General features: G+C 39.6%; 1 protein-coding gene across 4 annotated transcripts in view; it reads right to left on the bottom strand.

Annotated features, from left to right (window-relative positions):
* Positions 1-21,554, bottom strand: part of ZYG11B (zyg-11 family member B, cell cycle regulator) — a 74,059-nt gene extending 52,505 nt beyond the window's left edge. For all 4 annotated transcript variants that reach the window (XM_027970293.3, XM_042248212.2, XM_060409283.1 and 1 more), the window contains exon 1: positions 21,340-21,554. In XM_027970293.3, coding sequence (XP_027826094.1) covers positions 21,340-21,369 — 30 coding nt within the window. In that variant the 5' untranslated portion in view covers positions 21,370-21,554. The remainder of the gene's footprint in view (positions 1-21,339) is intronic.
* Between the last annotated feature and the right edge of the window lie 135 nt (positions 21,555-21,689).

Here is a 21,689-nt window from a genome sequence, read left to right as displayed (position 1 = left end):
AAGTTGTTGTGAGGACTCAATGAGATAAATAGGATCAAAAGTACTCAGAATAATGGCAGTATGTCTGGAAACACAGCTTGCAAGGGTCAGAGTCAGGATTCAGACCCAGGAAATGTAGCTCCAAGAGCCTATGCCCTTATCCAGCATAATATACTATCTTTCAACTTTATATGCAAATTCTAAATTTGTTATCTCATCTGATACTGAAAGCAGTTATGTGATGTGAACAAGGAAAATCATCTCCATTTAAAGAAAAACAACAGAGAGGTTATATATATCAAGCCAGTGACAAAACTAGAACCGTACTCAGGTTATCTGAGATCTCCTCCAAAAACTCTATTGCCATCTGTGATTCCCCAAATTCCAGTATTTTTAGCTAACACAGAAGTATTGAGAGATCAGTAATTTTAATTTTATTATTATTTTTTTTGGCTGCATCAAGGCAAGAGTTCCCCACCCAGGGATTGAACCTGGCCTATGGTGAAAAATGAAAGCTCCTTCTAACCACTAGGATTTCCAGGGAATTCCCTTTATTTCTAAACAGACAACAGCAGCACAGGACAAAGAAAGGATAAAGCAGAAGCTGAAATTCGGTGTCTATTAACAATTCATTTCTTGAAAATTCCCGCTCAGGGAGATTTTCCCCTTCCCCAACTAGGCACACTCCAGGCAAGGCAAAAACAAAGCTCCTACTAGAAAAAAAGCAGGAGGGAGAGAAGGTCAAGTCTGATTTCGTTTGGATCATAAGGTAACCCAAACAGTTCAAAGACTAAATTTCTAGGAAGAACAAATGAGAAAGTTCTTTTTAATTAAGTGAAATGGCTTCTACTCCATCTGGACCAATCCAACCCTTCACTGCATAGCTTTTATCCTATAACTCTTCTAAAAAAAATCCAAAGGTTCCGTATCATCCATAACCATAGTTCTCATGCTTGGAACACATTTTAAGAGGCTCCCCAGCAGGAGTGTGCCATGGGATTAAAACTATAGTATTAACTTGACATTTTTTTTTAAACTAAAGAAAACAATTTTATAGAATAGATAAATGAACTTCATAAATAAATAAATGGAATGGGCTATATGGTTTAACTGTATTTCCAGATATTACCTTGTTTTTTGGTAAAGCTTAAATATTTGCTGGGGCCCCCTGGGGACTAGGTTCTGGACAGAGGGGCCCTGCATTAAGCACAGCACTGTAAACACAGGTGGAGGGGAAAGAAACCCGGGTGAGTGTGTTTAGAACATCAAACACACTCAAAGATTATTTGAGGGGATAAGAGTATGGGAGGTTGGGGAAAACGGAACCAAGTTATTAACTAATAAATAAAAATATTTTTGTACTGAAATAAATATATTAAGTAAAAGGCAAAAACTGCATGAATTTTAAGATAAAACACAAAATTACCAAGAAATTACTATCTGTAACACTGGTTTCAAGTAAATCCCTTTTCTATCTCCCAGGAAATCAAGTTTCCTCTGCTGTAGGAAGTTGGAAAAGAGACCTAGAGAATAAAATATAAACATTACAGCAAGGTATTCAAAATCTTTACTAACTGGCTCCAGCCTTCCTTTCCAGCCTCATTTTCTACTGTTTTCTTTTCCCTCTAAACATGTTACTAACTAGATACACTAAACTGAATGCTCCCTAATGCAACCTACTATTTACCATCTCTTCCTAAGCAGTGTATCGAGCATTTTCACATCTCTGAAACGTTTTTAGATGAGTCCTTCTCTGTGGCAAAATCTGACACATCATTTAGCAATCAGTCAAACCTCACTAGTTCTATGATGCCCTTCCTAATTTCCAGGGTAGAATTAATTTGACTCAGCACCTGGGAGATTAATTTGCACCATTATCTATTAGCTACTATGTACTGAATGACAGCTGTGTGGTGACAGGCACAATCCAGCAACTTTATATATACATTTGCATCTTCAAAACAACCTGCTTTGAACAAAATAGGTAAACTAAGGCTCAGAAAGATTAACTTACTGTGAAAGATAAAATAGCCAGCAGAAGGCAGAGCAAGAATAAAAATTACAAGAGCTACCATTGCAGTGACAGAGTGCGGGCGCGCGGGCGTGCGCATGCCCGCGCGCACAAACATACACACACACACACACACATACACACACACACTTTTCATGAAACACTGTCTCTGATTCTGGTTCACAGCTCTTTAGATACATGAGCTCTTTGAATTTCTAGGTCCTATGAATCAAGCACCATTACAATATACATTTTAATGAGGAAACAGGTTTAGATTAAAGAAAAAAAACATATAGATATACACACACACGGCCAGCATGTTAATAAACTGGAACTCCAACTAAAAAATGAGGGCAAACCTATATTTTCAAGCTCTTAAACCACTATACTATAATATCATAATCATAGGGCTTTATTTGTTCATATATGCTATGTACTATATGCAATAAACTATGCTAAGTACATTACATATATAATTTCATTTCCTTATTAAAACTGTACCAGTATCCCCTATTCTATGAAGATGAAGACACTGAAACTTAAGGAGTTATTAATTTGCCACAATGATACAGCTAATAGGTGCCAGAGCCAGGACTGGGCCCCAGGCAATCTGATTCCAGAGCTAAGGCTGCGCTTTTACCACTACACAAGCTGCTCTTTATATCTGACTCCAAAGCCAGTTTATTTTATAATTTCTGTTACACCATAGTTATTTATGACTGTATCTGTCTCCCCTACTAGATCAGGATGCTCTTCAAGTTCAAGGAACATATTAACCCTTTTTGTATATCCTTAGCACCCAGCACACTCCCTGATATTTACCTGTTAAACAAGAAAGAGTTCAAATTGGAATAGTGGTAAAGAGATTTGCCCAGAGTCACACTATTTGTAAGAAGTGGGGCAAAGATGTAACCCTAGATCTTCTTATTATGAAGACTATATCTTTTCCACTATAACATGGGAGAGACATGGGTTCGATCTCTGGGTCGGGAAGATCCCCTGGAGAAGGAAATGACAATCTTCTCTAGTATTCTTGCCTGGAGAATCCAATAGACAGAGGAGCCTGGTGGGCTACCGTCCACAGGGTCGCAAAGAGTCTGACGCCACTGAAGTGACAGCACGCACGCACCCGCGCACACCAGGTGCTCAGCTGCTGCCGTCTGTCCGACTCTGAGACCCCATGGATGGTACCCCACTAGGCTCTTTGGTTCATGTGATTATCCCGCAAGGGTACTAGAGTGGGTAGCCATTTCCTCCTCCAGGGGATCTTCCCCACTCGGTGATCAAACCTGAGTCTCCCGCAGCCCCAGCACCGGCAGGTGGTTTCTTTACCACGGAGCCACCTGGGAAGCCCCATACTGTACCATACCTCGGAACAACTATTAGTTTGGCACTGACATAAATGCCAAAAAACAACGTGGGGACCAGCTGGTTGTTACAGTGACTCACACAAGTAGTGATAATGCTGTGGATTATGGCAAAAGCAAAGAAAATGGGGAAAAAAAAATCCAAAGTGAAAAACAATTTGAAGGAAGAATTGACAAGATGCAAGTGACCAAACAGGAAACAGATGCTGATTTCTGAATTCCCAGTGCCTAGCATAATGCCTGGAAAATCCCATGGACAGAGGAGCCTGGTAGGCTGCAGTCCATGGGGTTGCTAAGAGTCGGACATGCCTGAGCGACTTCACTTTCACTTTCACTTTCCTGCACTGGAAAAGGAAATGGCAACCCGCTCCAGTGTTCTTGCCTGGAGAATCCCAGGGACGGCAGAGCCTGGTGGGCTGTCGTCTTTGGGGTCGCACAGTTGGACACAACTGAAGCGACTTAGCAGCAGCAGCAGCATGATGCCTGGCACTCTCCTAGATACTTGAGCATTCTCTGGATTGACCAGCATTCCTACAGAATCCTTTTGACATGTATTTGGCCCTCACAGCAGACTTGTGGAGCTGGTGTAATAGACACTATTTTGTATATGAGGATACTGGAGATCAGAAAGAACAATGCATCCAAGTTCATCAGGTTAAAAATGTAGCAGAATTAGGCCTTGAACCAACATATTTAATTCTAATTTTTCCTATTCCATAGAGTGCTGTCAGATGAAGGAGGGAAAAGGGTGGAAGACAGAGAATCTGAGGTTTAAAAAAAAAAAAACTCCAAGATTTAAAGTAGTTGTTAACCAAGTGTCTGTGTCTGTGTCTGTGTGTGTGTGTGTGTGTGTGTGTGTGTAGAAATAGCACAGATATGCACACAAGATAAAATGCTAACATCTGGAGGATTTGGGTGAACGTCTATATGAGAATTCATGTTATTTCTGCAACTTTCTGTAAGTCTGAAATTGTCCAAAAAAAGTTAGAAAATAAAAAATGAAATAGGAATTAATACTCCCATGATCGCACTAACAAGACTGAAAAGAAGACAAGGCAAAGACTTATTTCCTCAAGGGAATTTGTTATGGCTGTGGAAAGTCTGTCTGCTTAGGCAAGTACAGAAAAGGAACTAAAAATGCTTCTGTGAAAGAAGTGAGCTGAATATACAGACTTAAATATCACCCCCTATTGGTGACAGCTGAGTCACAGAAGAGATAAATTCTTAGAGAAGTGAACTAAGCCCTGTAATTAACTATCACATGCACAGCAGGCAGAATGACGTGGTCCCTCAACACTGGCTGAAAAAATATCCTATGGAAAACAGGAAAAATAACACCAGTCTGAAAGAACAGCACAGCTCTTTAATTTTTGTTGTTAACATTGTGTTTTTTGGAACTGGATAAAATCCTGACATTGTGAATCATTCAAATCAAGTATACCCAGATTGGTCCTCTCAAATACTGCTGCTCAAAGTATAAATTGTCACAATTTCTCTGGATATAAAAGACTTAATTACAATCTTAAAAACATCCAGTCCCTGGATCCAGGACCTCATCTAAGAATTTACAAGAAACAAAAAAGAAAAAATTTAAAAAAAGGCAGGGGTGGGGAATAACCAGAGATATTAACAAAGGAATTTACACAAAGAGACTTATTCACAGTTTTTCTAAACTCCCCCCTGAAATACATATACAAATTCTAAAATAGGGGGGAAATGGCAAGCAAATTATATCAATCATATGGATAATTACATAATTATGTTTATGAATAAGTCTTTTTTAGAATCGAGTCTTTAAAGTATCTTTTTCACATTTTATTCTGAAATGATGAAACAATGAAAAGTTATTCAATTTCAGTTATGTACCTATATGTGTGAGAAGGATACAATATCAAAACTATTTTTATTTTTTGTCTCTAAACTTCATTTCTGGAAAAAAATTTTACTTCTTAGATATGCGTGAATTCTTAAATGAATTTTTCCAGTAGTAGAGTAATAATTTTTGTTCAGAATTCAAGTTTTCTTGAGCTATAATCAAACAACCTTGAGTTTGCTTGGGCTAAGTTTTTCTGTTTTTGTCCTTTTTTTCAAACTTTAAACTTTTTACTTTGTATTTGGATATAGCCAATTAACAATACTGGTAGTTTCAAGTGAAGAGCTAAGGGACTCAGCCATACATATACATCTATCCATTCTCCCCCCAACCCCCTTTCAATCCAGGCTGGCACATAACCCAGAGTTTCATGTGCCATACAGTAAATCCTTGTTGGTTAAAGACAGTAAAATGCCAAGAATAAAGTTAATCTAAGCTAAACAAAAACTGTATATGCAGCAAGCTTTCAACTAAACATCTATACAGGCATAGGATTCCCTTGTGGCTCAGCTGGTAAAGAATCAGCCTGCATGCAGGAGACCTGGGTTTGATCCCTGGGTTGGGAAGATCCCCTGGAGAAGGGAACGGCTACCCACTCCAGTATTCTGGCCTGGAGAATTCCATGCACTGTATAGTCCATGGGGTCGCAAAGAGTCTGACATGACTGAGCAAATTTCAGAAGATTATATAGCTACTTCTAAACTAAACAATATGTTATAGTAAACCTATAGAGAAGAGCAAGGGAAAGATTTAAAATTAAAAAGGATTAAAAAAATAAAATAAAATAAAAATTTTTTAAAAAATTAAAAAGGATAGTGGGGGTGGGTGGAAGTAGCATAGAAGAATGGGGCACACAGAGGAAAAACTGGCAGTGGTTATCCTCTATTTCTTAAGTTGGATGCTGGTTTTTAGACGTTCGTTTACTATGTTTCATGGCTCACATAAATGTTTTCTATGGTCTTCTAAATGTATCAAATTATTATTTTTTTAAAAATAAGATTTATTTTTATATATTTATTTGACTGGACTGGGTTTTAGTTGCAGCATGTGGGATCCAGTTCCCTGACCAGGGATCAAACCTGGTCCCCTGCTTTGGGAGCACAGAGTCTTAGTCACTCGACCATGAGGGAAGTCCTTAAAAGTATCAGTTATTAAAAATAAGAGAAAAAAAAAAGCAAAAACTTGTGAAAATGTTGGAAAAAAAGAGCTGTGTTCACATCTGCACTTTTCAAATATTCAAAATAACCAAAAATCAGTGTCTATTTTATCAATGATAGTCATACTTTTCAATATATGTATTCAAACTAGTAAAAACAGACCTTTTATATTAGACTCTATAATAGACCTTTATATTTAATTATACATATAATTAAAATTATATTAATTATGAATGAAAATATACATGCTGTGCTGTACTTAGTCACTCAGTCATGTCTGACTCTGAGACCCCATGGACTGCAGCCCACCAGGCTCCTCTGTCCATAGGGGATTCTCCAGGCAAGAACACTAGAGTGGGTTGCCATGGCCTCCTCCAGGGGATCTTCCAAACCCAGGGATCAAACCCAGGTCTCCCGAATTGCAGGTGTTTTCTTTACCAACTGAGCCACCAGGGAAACCCAAGAATACCGGAGTAGGTAACCTATCCTCCTCCAAGGGATCTTCTGGACCCTGGAATCAAACTGGGGCCTCCTGCATTGCAGGCAGATTCTTTACCAGCTGAGCTACCAGGGAAACCCATACATATGTACACACACATTTTTATTTTTCCTAAATTGGTCATAATATAACTTCTCACCACTGCTCCTACACCCTTTCCCTATGAAGTCTTACATTTCTTAAGTTTTACCATCTAACAGTGATGGACTGGGTTGGGAAGGGCATCTTGAGAAAGGTTTCAGGGGAAAGGCAGGGGGACGGTTATGATGTATATAAAGGAAAGCAAATAGGAAATAAAAAAGAAATTTTAAGAAATATATCTGTGAACTCTGTTCTATTCAGGTGTCCAAAAATTTTGCAAATAAAGACTCTGAGTTTTACTAAATGACTTTCTGGCTGAAGGTTTATATTCCACAGATTATGACACTGTTCTGAGGCTAAACAACATGGATCATAGCTTAAATAGTTATACATAAACAATTAAAGAATTTTTCCTGCTATTAAAGCTAGTTATAGAAACATATATCTTCTCTTCTGCTCCTGTCTTTAGATGCCACAAAGCAGAACCTTGAAGGAACAACAAAAGAAAAGAACAACAAAAATAAAGAACAACTGGACTGAAAGGAGGTTAGGAGAGGTCTTGAGATGACACTACCTAGGGGAGACACAGTTCAGTTCAGTTCAGTCGCTCAGTCGTGTCTGACTCTGCGACCCCGTGAGCCACAGCACGCCAGGCCTCCCTGGAGACACAGGAGGCTTTCAAATGAGGAAAAGGGAAAGAAAAAAAAAGTAATAATGAGACTAACAGCTCGCGCTACAAGAGCCAAGATGTAGGGCCACACCTTCATCATTTAACAGCTGTCTAACTCTTCGATTTATAAAGTCTTTTCGGTAGTCCAGTGGTAGTCCAGTGGTTAAGAATCTGCCTTGCAATGCAGAGGACACCAGTCAATCCCTATTCTGGGACGACCCCACATGCTGCAGGGCAACTAAGTCCATGTGCCGCAACTACCAAGCTTGCACTCTAGAGCCCATGAGCCACAATTACTGAGCCCCTGAGCACCTGGAGCCCGTGCTCTGCGACAAGGGAAGCCACTGCAGGGAAAAGCCCGCACGCTGCAACTAGAGTAACCCTGCTCACCAAGACCAGACAAAGCCTGTGTGCGACAGTGAAGACCCCGTGCAATCAGAAATGATTTTAAATAGATAAATATCAAGTCTCTCGAAAACAATCATCATTACGATTCTATGAAGGAGAAAAGAGATTATCTTTGTTGAAGAAGCTGAGGTTCAGAGAAGAAATGTCGCCAGTGGTAGTCGGTCATGCCTACCTTTCTTAATACATGCTGTCCTCTCTCCTTAGAATACCCTTCTCTTCCTCTCATCTGTCAAATTCCTACCGACACTACAAGAGCCAGGACACATGTGCACTGCTCCATGAAGCTGTTCCTCATATCCCAAAATACAACTGATATAATCACATGACATTCTCTATACAGTTCTATTTCAATTGTCCACTGTATAATTTTTACTTGTTTAGATGGCCATCTCCCTCTCAAGACTACGAATTCAAGGTAAGTTAGTAGTTCTCAAATGCTTTTTGTCTAAGATCCACGTAAGTGGGGCAAAAAAAAACCTCATAGCCTATCCATACCTCCTGGTTCCCAATGCAAAACCATATTAACAATATCACTACAAGGGAATTTTACCAACATTTCCTTCACCAAGAAAAACGGACGTTTCCTATTCAAGTTACAAAACACTGTCAACAGTCTAAATCTGGAAATTTTTATGTCAAAAGTTCTTTTAGTACAAATATATATATATAACCACACACTAGGTTAAGTCAATGATAATTTACAATTAAGATACAAACTAGTAACAATAAAAAAAAAATACCACCATCTCAATACAACAATGCTGAAGCACTGATTACAAATCTCTCTTCCAAAGTACGGGAATTACAATAAGCTACATTTGTACGTATGTAGTAGATTTGCAACACTTCCAAGTATCATACAGAACAGACTTCTTCCTAAGGAGTCTTTGAGGAATCATATGCTGATACTCATTAGCTCTTCCTAATCTTCTTATGGCTTTCTTTTAATCTTTCTAATTTTTAAATTTTCTTTCTTATATTCTCCATTCTTGATGCATTTAGTCATCTAGTCATTCAGCTAGAGGCATACTCAGTCACTTTCCCATGACTTAGTTATATAATTTGTTGGTTGGTTTGTTTTCTATATGTAAAAGCTTCACTCTGTTACTATGTCACCAGGGTCAGGGCAAAGAAGCCTTTCAGCATTCTGAGCAGTGGTCTACCCATTTCCAGCAAGTGGGGAGGTGGGGGACACTGGGAATTGAGTACATATTGCAACTGTAGTCTACTGCTGGAGGAGACTGGGGCTTCCGCTGTTGCTGGAGTGATAAAAAATGAACTCCTCATCGATCAGGCATCCTTTATACTTAGGGCCTAAAGTCCCAAAAAATGCATCAGATAACTCATTTGTTGAATGAATTAGTAAGTTACTAGATGACATCTCAGAATTAATTTTATTTCTCAAGAAACTACTTCAGGAAACATCTGATACAAAAAATAGTAAGACCGCCTTAATTCCTCAAGACAGACCTTGTGGACTTCAAAACTATTAAATAACGAGGGGCTTCCCTTGTAGCTCAGTCGGTAAAGGATTTGCCTGCAGTGCAGGAGACCCAGGTTCAATCCCTGGGTTGGGAAGATCCCCTGGAGAAGGAAATGGCAACCCACTCCAGTATCCTTGGCCTGGAAAATCTCATGTATAGCGAAGCCTGGTGGGCTGCAGTTCATGGGGTCACAAAGAGTCGGGCACGACTGAGCGATTGACACTTACTCTTTTGATTAATTAATTAAAAGGAAAAAAAAACTTCATGGATGATACCAGGGACAGTATCTAACAGTAACAAATCAAAATCACATCCTTTATATAACTTGATACCTACAATAACCTTATAAAGTAAAAGGAAAAATATTACAAATTTCATTTCACAGTTAAGGAAGCTGAGGCACAAAAACGAAATGATGTTTCCAAAGACCCTGTGCTTAATAGGAAGAATACTCGACCTTGATTTGAATTCAGTGGTGTTACACTGCAAATTATCTAGCTTTTCTGATCCTCTGTCCTATCCTTTGTAGAATGGGGATAATATTAGTACTTATCTCATGGTGCTATTGTCAGGGTGAAGTGAGAGACTGTTTTTAAAGCCCCCAGCACAATGCCTGGCAGAGCAATTACTCAGTAAATGTTCCCTTCCTACTTAATAGCCATGATCTCGCACAAGTTATATAAGTTCAAGTTTCAGGCACATAAGGTAGAAAGTTCATGACTGTAAATTCTCGAGAGAGACTATTCCCGTCCAGAGACCATGTCAAGACAAGTACGCTCCTTTGTTTCCCTCCACCACGAGGCATGTATTTTTAGTCTATGTTTTCACCAACGGCGTGATGTTAGGTATTAGGGCCCTGGCTTTATGTAGTTGTCTTGGTTCTGATTCATGAATCAGATTCAAGATCTTACCTCCTACCTGAAAAGTTCCTAGGACTGACAGATCCTCCAATAGAAGGTAAAAAGGCTCTGATACTCGTTTTTTCTATATCCTCGGATTATTTTTTCCTAAAGATTGGACCAACAACCAGGTGACTACAAAGATCACAAACTTGACAATTTCAGTATTAGAAATAAATTTTTTACGGACGTCTCTCTGAGGGACTATGTAATAAATACTGTGGTGAAAAGTGTGGGTTTGGAAGTCAGACTGCCTGAATTATAATGCCAGCTCTATCACTTACAAAATGATATAAGTTTAAGCATGAGTACTTAATCTTCCTGTACCTCAGTTTCCTGATCTATAAAAACACACAATAACAGTACCTACATCACAGGATTGTTGCCATAAATAAATTTTAGGTGTAAGACACTTAGAATAGTGACTCAGTTCAGTTCAGTTGCTCAGTTGTGTCTGATTCTTTGCAACCCCATGAACCACAGCACGCCAGGCCTCCCTGTCCATCACCAACTCCCAGAGTCCACTCAAACCCGTGTCAATTGTGTCGGTGATACCATCCGACCATCTCATCCTCTGTCGTCCCCTTCTCCTCCTGCCCTCAATCTTTCCCAGCCTCAGGGTCTTTTCAAAAGAGTCAGCTCTCTGCATCAAGTGGCCAAAGTACTGGAGTTTCAGCTTCAACATCAGTCCTTCCAATGAACACCCAGGACTGATCTCCTTGGATAGACTGGTTGGATCTGCTTGCAGTCCAAGGGACTCTCAAGAGTCTTCTCCAACACCACAGTTCAAAAACATCAAGTTCTGGCATATATTAAATGCTCAGTGTGTGTGTGTGAGTCAATCAGTCGCGTCCAATTCTACGTGATCCCATGTAGCCTGCCAAGCTCCTCTGTCCATGAAATGCTCCAGGCGAGAATACTGGTGGGCTGCCATTTCCTTCTCCAGGGGATCTTCTTGACCCAGGGATCGAACCCGGGTCTCCCACACTGCAGGCAGATTCTTCACCATCTGAGCTAACAAGGGAGCCATAAATGCTCAATAATCGTTAGCTATTACCATCCAATGTAAACTCCATAAAACAAACACTATGTTTTGTTCACTGCTCTATTCCCAGAGCCAACAAGAACGTCTAACAGATAGGCACTGAATGTTTACTGAATGAGTAAATGAACAGTCAACACAAATTTATTGTTAGGTGTGTTTAAAGTATTTATTTGCCCCTCGAGAAAGAGACCATATGTTCAGAGAGAAATATTAAGTCCCAAGTCTAGCAATAAAATTAAACAATGGGATTTAAAAGCAGACAGTGTCATTTGACTTCATGGATATAAGACACTTCAAGATATTGAAACAATCTTTGACTCCTCGTTTTAGTAGTACTCCGTGGGATATTTCTTTTTAGTTTATGGAGTTTCTTCCCCCTTGTGGTAGTAGTAAAGGCACAGGTATACTGTACTCAAGGGTACAGGTATTTTCAATTATTTGCCACGGACTGAGGGGAGTTATTTTCTTTTTTAAAAAATACTAGGGAATTCCCTGGCAGTCCAATGGTTAGGACTCCCCGCTTCCACTGCAGGGGACATGGGTTTGATTCCTGGTCACATGCCACGCAGTATGGCCAGGAAAAAAAAAAAAAAAAAAAAAAAACAAGCAAAAACCACCAACTACTCTTCAGAGATCCCTAGACACCAAAAAAAGTTGCAGGTATGACCAACCTAAATCAAAAAGCAGAGACATTACTTTGTTAACAAAGGTCCGTCTAGTCAAGGCTATGCTTTTTCCAGTGGTCATGCATGGATGTGAGAGTTGGACTATAAAGAAAGCTGAGCACTTAAGAATTGATGCTTTTGAACTGTGGTGTTGGAGAAGACGCTTGAGAGTACCTTGGACTGCAAGCAGATCCAACCAGTCCATCCTAAAGGAGATAAGTCCTGGGTGTTCACTGGAAGGACTAATGTTGAAGCTGAAACTCCAATACTTTGGCCACCTGATGCGAAGAGCTGACTCATTGGAAAAGACCCTGAGGATGGGAAAGATTGAGGGCAGGAGGAGAAGGGGATGACAGGGGATGGGATGGTTGGATGGCATCACCGACTCAATGGACATGAGTTTGGGTAAACTCCAGGAGTTGGTGATGGACAGGGAGGCCTGGCGTGCTGCAGTTCATGGGGTCGCAAAGAGTCGGACACGACTGAGCGACTGAACTGAACTGAACTGAACTGAGGCAACCTTCTTACATGTATCACTTCAAGGCTTGGCCAGTGTGGCAAAGGGCTCTGTGTTAAAGGGCAAGAAGCTAGATTTCTATCTACAAAAGATCAAGGCTTGCAAAGGTAAATAAATCCCCTTCCCTTCCATCTTAGCTCATGTAATAAAGCTATTCCATGAAACAATACAAAAATTCAGGTCAGCAGTCATTTAGCAGACGAGCAGATCATAGCAATCAGTAACTCAAAGAGATACTTTAGCATTATTTTCCTCTTAACTACTAGCATTAGTTTGAAATATAATATGGTAAACAGAGAAGCTGGGTTAATAATGGAAAGAGCACTGGGCTTGCAGTCAGTCCCAGCTCTGCTATTTAGTAGCTGTGTGACCTTAGGTAAAGAAATTAACTTCTCAGTTTTCTTATCTGCTAAACCTCTACCTTGACTACCTCACAAAATGGCACTGAGGAATAAATGGGATGTGTATGAAAATGCCTTTAAAATACTAACATACTATGGAAATATTAACATAATTGAAAGAAGGGTTTCCGCTGTGAAAAGTCGGATAGTATATTAATGGAGGTAAGAGTTCAGGTTCACCCGAAATTAAAACCTATTAAACCGTCTGCCACTACAGGTAATAGAATGTACCTACTTTACTAAAATATTTACCTTTAACATGCTACAATCTTACTACAGTTTTTAACAGGTGTAAAAGGTCACAGAGAGAGGATTTAATACAACCTTTTCACTTTAGATTTAAAATGGGAGGCACAGCGAGGTGAGACGACTTGCCAAAGGTTACAAGGCCTATGGAAAGAAAATAACTGATATTACATAACCAAGAGCACTGAAACTTTTTTTAAAATGCCCTTAGAAAAGGAGACTATGACATTGAACATGCATTAAGATGCTTTTGAGAGCTAAGCAAAGTGTTCATACAAGGGAGAACTGGAGATAGGAATAAAGAAAAAAGATCTTTATATAGAGTTAACAAAATGTTTAAATAATTTAACCACCCCTCTACATTTACAACTGATTCTTTACTATCTGTATTTAAATATTCTATTCTTTGGAAGGATATTTCCACAAATTATAGACAAATAACTTGTAAATGTTTATACAAAAGGATAGTGCTTTGCAATTCATCTCAAAATCATCTGGCTTCTTCCCCAGCTCTTCCTGATGAACTCTCTCGAAAGAAATGTTTATCCTGGGTCAAAACTACTATTAATGCTAGTAAGAGAAACTATCTGATCCAAAATTTCTTACCCACCAAAACTCTTTTCCCCTTCTCAGAGGACCTGTACGAAGTGTTCATCTATTTCCCCCTTTTCCATGACTCACATCTCAGTAAACATTCACCTTATGCAATTCTCTACAAAGTACACACATTCTTTCAGTATCAGGAATTATGTCAACTGTTTAAGACACGAAGCTGAAAAAAACACAATACTGTACTTACCCACAGACAGCTCATAATCTGGAGAGACAGCCAGCCTCATTAAAAATACTAACACCATAGAGTAATTCCCATACCCAAAGCACATATAATGTACAAGGAAGGCATAAGAAGAGGAGCCCAAGGCTACCTGAGGGTAAATGCAGGCTTCACAAAGGAGGTAGGGCTTAAAAGGAACTTGAAAGTTAAATACTCAGGCAGACAGCATTCCAGGCTAAAGGAAGAGTCTAAGGAAAACTAGAGACATAATAAACAGTATGTGTGCTCAGTATAACTGAACATAAAATGCAAGGACTTTTTCTCATAAAATGATTAGCTCATTAAAGAATTAGATCTTAAGAATCCTCGTATACTGCACAGAACTATTTGCTGGACTCCCACTCTGTGATTTGATTTACACTGCCAAGTACACAGGATACAGATGTTTGTAGACCCACTCCTGGCCACAGGTACAGTTGCTACCTGTGTTGTTGCAGTACAATCTGTGTGGCTGCAGCAGCCCTATAAGACCACTGTAAACTAGTGGGCCCTAAACTGTAGGTTTCTTTTGTGGAGTGAAGAATCCACAAATTTACATTCATACCAAGTATGCTCTGTACACAGTAATATCTTGAAATGTACACTTTCAATGCCCAACAGATGCTATTAGAATTATGATTTCCACCAGCCTTTGGGGCTTTTCCCCTAATTATTGTGTTCTAAAAGTATATTCTTGTCATGTGTCTCAAGCTTTTCAACATGAAAAAGGTATCTAAATGCTAAAGACAGAATGCCACCAACATCTGACACTCTACAAATGCTCGCAGAAGGTGATTTGGCAAGACAGATCAAGAACCATAAAATTATACACACTCTTTGACCAATTTTCTCTCAATATTAAATTACTTTTAAAATGGAAACAATAGTACAAATATTTTAAATGCTTGAATTCAGTATAGATTCTGAAAATCTCAGAGTCCAGGGAAGGTGTTTGAAATAGCATAGACTTAGGGGTCAGACAAACCTGTGCTTGAATCCTGTTCAGTCACTTATTCGGTATATGACCATAATTGCCTGATTTCTCTAAGTCTCAGTTTTCTTAACTGTGCCTTGAGAAAACATCATCAACCGCATGGAATTGTGAAGATTAATTAATACATCATCCGATACTGTGTGCTCACTAAATGTGTGAGATCATGCTCTCTAAATAAATGTCCCAGCACTCAAGAACTTTGTCTTAACATTTTCCTCTATTAATTACTAGCATTAAAAATATCTTTTATTCCACTGCAAATAATGACTATTTCTGCTACTTATTGGTTGTGTGTTTTAAGGGTTAGCTTCAGAACCTGTGAAAAAAGTAGTGTTCTAGCCAAACTTTCCTAATTCAAGGATGACTCAATCATTAAATTCAACACTGATATTTTGCTTTGTATTTTTTTAAGTTTCATTTAATTGAAGTACAGTTGATTTACAGTGTTGTACCAATCTCTGCTGTACTGCAAGGTGACTCAGTTATACACAAATAGACACTGATTTGTGTATTTTTTTTTACCATATAATGAAAAAATTACTTAAAATATTCTCCTTTGAAAACAGAATAGTTTGAGAGTATCCAAAATTTTATCTACTGAACATGTGTGAATTAGTGGAAATTAGGAAACAGGCTCATCATATTACAGACACTCAACTGTTACATACTGAACACCACAGTAATTTTAAATTATTTTTATTCTTATAATGAACTGTTGGTGAAAGAAAGACCGGAAACATAAGTTGCGATGACAAAATAGGAGTAAATGAGTGCATTTATCTTATCAGGACTCTTAAATGGTACATCAAGATATCTCAGTATTTTTAAGTATTGAAAAAATAAATGTGATGATAATTCTATCCAATTTGGATTTTCAATATTAGAAGTAAACTAACCATACTTCCTGGTGGCTCCGATGGTAAAGAATCCATCTACAATGCGGGAGACCCGGGTTAGATCCCTGGGTCAGGAAGATCCCCTGGAGAAGGAAATGGCAACCTATCCTAGTATTCTTGCCTGGAGAGTCTCATGGATAGAGGAGCCTGGAGGGCTACAGTCCATGGGGTTGCAAAGAGCCGGACACAACTAAGTGACTAAGCACTACTGCAATATCTGTACTTCCAATGTTTTATTTGTGGAGACAAGCTTGTAAGCAGCAGCCTGGAAGCATTCTTTTTATTTTGTCATTTAGGAAAAAAAATAGAAAAATTAGAAAAACCTACTAATTTTTACTTATCTACTGCTCAGAGTAATGAAAATCAAAACAAAAATAAGCAAATAGGACCTAATTAAACTTAAAAGCTTTTGCACAACCAAGGAAACCAAAAGCAAAACAAAGTAACTGACAAAGGATTAACCTCCAAAATATACAAAGAGCTCATGCAGCTCAATATTAAAAAAAAAAAAAAAAATCCAAACAATCTAATCAAAAAACAGATGGAAGATCTAAACATACACTTCTCCAAACAAGACACACAGATGGCCAAAAAGCACAGGAAAAGATGTTCAACATCACTAATTATTAGAGAAACGCAAATCAAAACCACAATGAGGTATCATCTCACACCAGTCAGACTAGCCATCATCAAAAAATCTACAAACAATAAATGGTGGAAAGGGTGTGGAGAAAAGAAAAACCCTCCTACACTGCTGGTGGGAATGCATTGGTGCAGTCATAGAAAACAGACCGGAGGTTCCTTAAAAAACTAAAAATAGTGCTGGCATATAATCCAACAATCTCACTCTTTGGCATATATCTGGAGAAAACTATAACTCAAAAAGGTACACGCACCGCAGTGTTCACTGCAGCGCTATTTACAATAGCCAGAACATGGAAGCAACCTAAGTGTCCATGGACAAATGAATAAAGAAGATATTTTTACATCTTTATATGTACAATACACATATAATATGTATTATACAGATACAAAGCAATATTACTCAACCATAAAAAATAACCAAATAATGCCATTTGCAGCAACATGGCTGGACCTAGAGATTGTCATACTGAGTGAAATAAGTCAGAGAAAGACAAATTTCATATAATAGCGCTCAAGTAATCTTAAAAAATGGTATATATAACTTCTTTATAAAACAGAAATAGAGTAACAGATACTGAAAACATTCTGATGGTTACCATCAGGGAAAGGGGGAGGGGTAAATTGGGAAATTAGGATGGACATATACACACTACTATAATAAGGACCTACTGTATAGCACAGGGAACTATATGGGTAAGGAATCTAAAAAAAAACAAAAAATCTATGTATAACTGATTAACTTTGCTGTACAGCAGAAACTAACACAATATTGTAAATCAACTATAGTCAAATAAAAAGTAATTTAAAAAAAAGACCTACTGATTTTTAAAGTACAAAAGAGCAAGAATTCCTAATTTAAGGTTAAAAGTCAGTTCTTATGTATTTTTTTAAATTAATTAATTTTTATTTTTGAATATGTGGGTCTTTGTTGCTGCAAGGGCTTTTATTTTTCTCTAGTTGCAGCAAGCAGGGGCTACTCTCTAGTTGCCAGTGCGTAGGCTTCTCACTGCTGTGGCTTCTCTTGCGCAGAGCACAGGCTCTAGGGCTTGTGGGCTTCAGTGTTCCAGCTTCCGGGCTTTAGAACACAGTCTTAACAGTTGTGGTGCATGGGCTTAGGTGCTCCGTGGCATGTGGGCTCTTCCAGGACCAGGAAACAAACCCGTCGGCAGGCATTTCCCCACATACATCACGCCTCCTTCGGTTTCAGCTTCTATGCTCAAATCAGTCCCTTTGCCAAGAATAGCTTTCCTTCTCAAACTCTTATCCAATAAACCCTCAAAAGGTAAAACTCTAACTGAAATGGTCTTTCTCAACAAAGTCTACCTGACTTTCTGATCCTTCCCAAAGTCAGCCATCCATTCAACAAATATTTATTAAGCACATGTTATGCATCAGGCACTATTTAGGTGTTAAAGACACAATATGAGACACAAAACAGGTCTTATACACAGCCATGTTTAGTAAATAGCAGCTATTAATGCTGCTGCCTAACCATATCATTTGAAATAGTTCCACACACAAATATATTTAATTTTATACCTTACCCTGATTTTATTTCTTCTTAGCATTTGCAACTATTCTCATAATATATTTGTTTATTGTCTTTTCTTTTTTTTAACCACTTTAACCACAATGCCTAGAACATCACCTGGCCCTTAGAAGCTAGTCAAGTCACTTCTGTATCAATGATTTTTATAGTCTGAAGGCAGAGACAGATATTAACTGAAAAATCATAGCCAGAAATATAAAATTACAATTGATGTGTATTCTATCAAAGAGACTGACATGACGGAAGTGTGTGACTTCGCGGTATTTTTGTTTTGATGAGTAGGCAGGGGAGTTGGGGTTTCCCTGACTCTCTTGAGCTGAGAACTCAAAGATATGCAGTTAAGCAGGCAAGAGACAGGACTAGGTCATTCACATATGCTATTCCTTCTAAACAGGTTTCCTACAACACAACTCAACTCCTGTCATTTAGTCCCTTAGGTTTCCCCTAAAAGTAAGACCCTCTGGGAAGCCATCCCTAACTTTCCCATATCATGATCCTGCCACTTTTCCTTTTTTAGCACTCTTCACATTTATAACTACTCTCTTTGCTTGATCCTATACTGTCCACAGACAAAACGTACAAAAAAGCGGAGACCACATCCGTTTTATTACTTGCAATATCCTCAATGTCACCAGTCAATGGCAGTCCAAAAACTGTTAGATGAATAAAAAGGACTACATCTTAAACCAGTGGTTCTCAAAAATGTGGCTTATAGTTCAGGAACACCGGCATGACATGGTACTTGGCAGAAATGCAAACTCTCAGGTCCTACTCCAGACCTAATAAATCAAACTCTAGAAGTGGCAGACCACAAGCCCTCCAGGTAATTCTGATTCATGATAAAATTTGAGAATCCCTGTCTTAGATACATCAACTATTCAAAACACAACCTAACAATGAAAATTTTGAAAAATATAAAACACAAAGCTTTATCATAATATTTGGTTCTATTTATTGAGTGCCTATTACACCTATTACACCAGGAAAATTTTTTAAGTAGCCTCTACAAATAATTTTTAGCTCACAATAAGATAAAATTTTGCCTTCTCTTCAACTCTCGCATACATATATTTTTACACTGTGTGTATGTATTTTAACAAGGAAAAATCCAGTTAGTTCGAAACAGTCTAAACCATAACCATGTCTAATATATCTAATTCTAGTCTCATTTCCTACTACACATCCTCATTCCTGCATTCTTCATGCCACATAAAAGTAATCCTACTACCTACAATACATCTTCATTACTTTCTATTCACATTCACAACATTCTTCCCCTACCCAAAACTATCTATATAAACCCTATTCACTTTTCAAGCCCAGATCAAATGGAACACTTGGATCCTAAACCCCCAAAAAGGAGTTTATAACTTCTGCCTCTGTACTCATACATTCACTCTCTGTGGGAAGGCTAGCACTTTCAAAAATCTAGCCACTTGGTGTATTTGTTGGGACAGCTCTTTATTCTGAAAAGGTCACATCTTAATAAATTTCCTTTCTGCACAAAAAATAAGAATCTCAAACTCACTCTTTCTGAGTAGCCCACTAGTTTTCTCAAATTTCAGTTCAAGATCACATTTGTCAGAGAGGAAAAATGAGACCATACAGTGAAATCATTTCAAGTACCTACTTTGCCTGGGCACTGGGAATAACTGGAGTAAGGCATAGTAACTGTGTAGAACTCACATTACAGGGGAAGAAACAGATTAACATACAATAGCTGTGCGATGGGTTGTGAATGTGAAGGGTTGTTGTGCAGGCAGACACTGGAGAATGACCATCTAAAAATGCAGAGTCAGTGAGTTAGAGAAAGTTCACAAATTAAGTAACTTTGAACCACTCTTCAAAAAATAGGGAAAAAAACAGAAGTGACTATCCTCCTAGGAGAACATAATTACCACGACTTTGTTTTGACTAGAATGTCTTATTCCTCCCAGAGACCGAAATTTAGATTGCTGCATATGCTGGAGCAACGGATTAATCAAATGAACTGCAAACCATGTGTAACCCAACTCAATGAAAGACCCACTGAAGCTTCAAACAGGAAGAAGAGAGGAAATCTGCAAATGTAAGGCTCTCCCAACTAAAAGCAGAGAGGGTAAAACAAATGAAGATAATAGAGGTACTAAGGAGACTGTCACAAACTGACTGCCAAGCTGATCTTCCATCTCCAGATGCCCTGGTCTCAGTCTCCAAACAAAAACAAACCATTTGTTCCGAGTAACAAAAAAGCCTGTAAATAAATATTTTTAAATTTCCCAAACTATACTTTCACAATAAAAGATGCTCAAAATAAATATTCAATTTAAAACATTTTAAGTTACTTTTATCAAAAAGCTAGATATCTCATAAGGCCATAGTATGCATGCCGACCCGCACCCCACGTCTCACTCCGCCGCTCCAAAACACTCTATCACTCAGTTTTTGCAAAGACATTAGGTAATCAGGCTTGCAAGCTCTCTCCAATCTACTCCCTTCCCTCGACAAAAAAGAAAAGGAAGAAAGCCTCCGACTCCCTATCTGCCCGCCCAACAGCTCCTGGGAAGCAACCGCCCTCAAATTGTTCCTGCTTAGACCCTTGAATCCCGTAGAAGGAAATGGGGACAGCTGTGAGAGCGCGGAAGAGAGGACATCCAATAAGGGGGAGAGGAAATGTAGGATGGTGGAGGACGAAGGGGATAAAGGATACGGAGAGGAGATAAAATGATGGAAGGGGGCAAGTAGCGAGAGCAAAGACCAGGAGCAAAAAGGAGGGAGGAAACCGAAGGACGGTGTAGAGATCCCGAAAGAGAGAACAAGGCAAAACCATAGAGGAGAAAAGGAAGGTCGGATTAAAGGACGAGGAGGGGGAGGCAAAGGGGAACGCGAAAGAGGCTGTCACTGGGGGGTGACTTAAAAAGGGGGGGGGATGTCACCGAGTGGAGAGAGATGCAGAGGGTGTGGGGCGGGGGGGGGGGGTGCTACCCCAGCAGGTGGCCAGGGCACAAGGGGAAGAAGGAGCGGATCAGTCAGGGGTAGGTAACAAGGAAGGGAGGTAAAGGCAGGAGCACGGGGCATCAGAGTTGGGGAGGGCAGGCCCGCGGGGGCCAGGGTGGCGGGCGGCGGGCGGCCGCGGCTCGGGCAGGCCTAGCTCTCTCACCATGGCTGCGCCGGCCTGGTCCTCGGGCATGCAGCCTCTGTCCTGGGTTCCGCGGCGGGCCGGGCCTGAGCCCGCCCCCAGGCTGAGCCTGCGCGGGGGCTCCAGGAGGCTCCGACGAGCGGCGGCTCCGGGCTGGGCCCAGGCCTCGGCCTCCTGGCCTCAGAAGCTGGAAGTGCAGCAGCCGCAGCCGCAGCCCAACCCGGAGCTCAGACTCCGCCCCCAAAGCCCCGCCCTCGTCCGCGAGCCCACGATTGGCCCCGCCTCCGCTCTCACTGCGCAGTCTCGGCGGAGGAGTCCCTACAAAAGCTCGCGCACAGCTCTGGTTCTGTGGCTTTTTGCTCTCCCAGGCT

The sequence above is a fragment of the Ovis aries genome, chromosome 1, assembly GCF_016772045.2.
Source record: "Ovis aries strain OAR_USU_Benz2616 breed Rambouillet chromosome 1, ARS-UI_Ramb_v3.0, whole genome shotgun sequence".
In the NCBI taxonomy this organism is placed as follows: domain Eukaryota; kingdom Metazoa; phylum Chordata; class Mammalia; order Artiodactyla; family Bovidae; genus Ovis; species Ovis aries.
The sequence above is the reverse complement of the archived record's forward strand: the minus strand, read 5'-3'. Positions and strand labels throughout refer to the sequence as shown.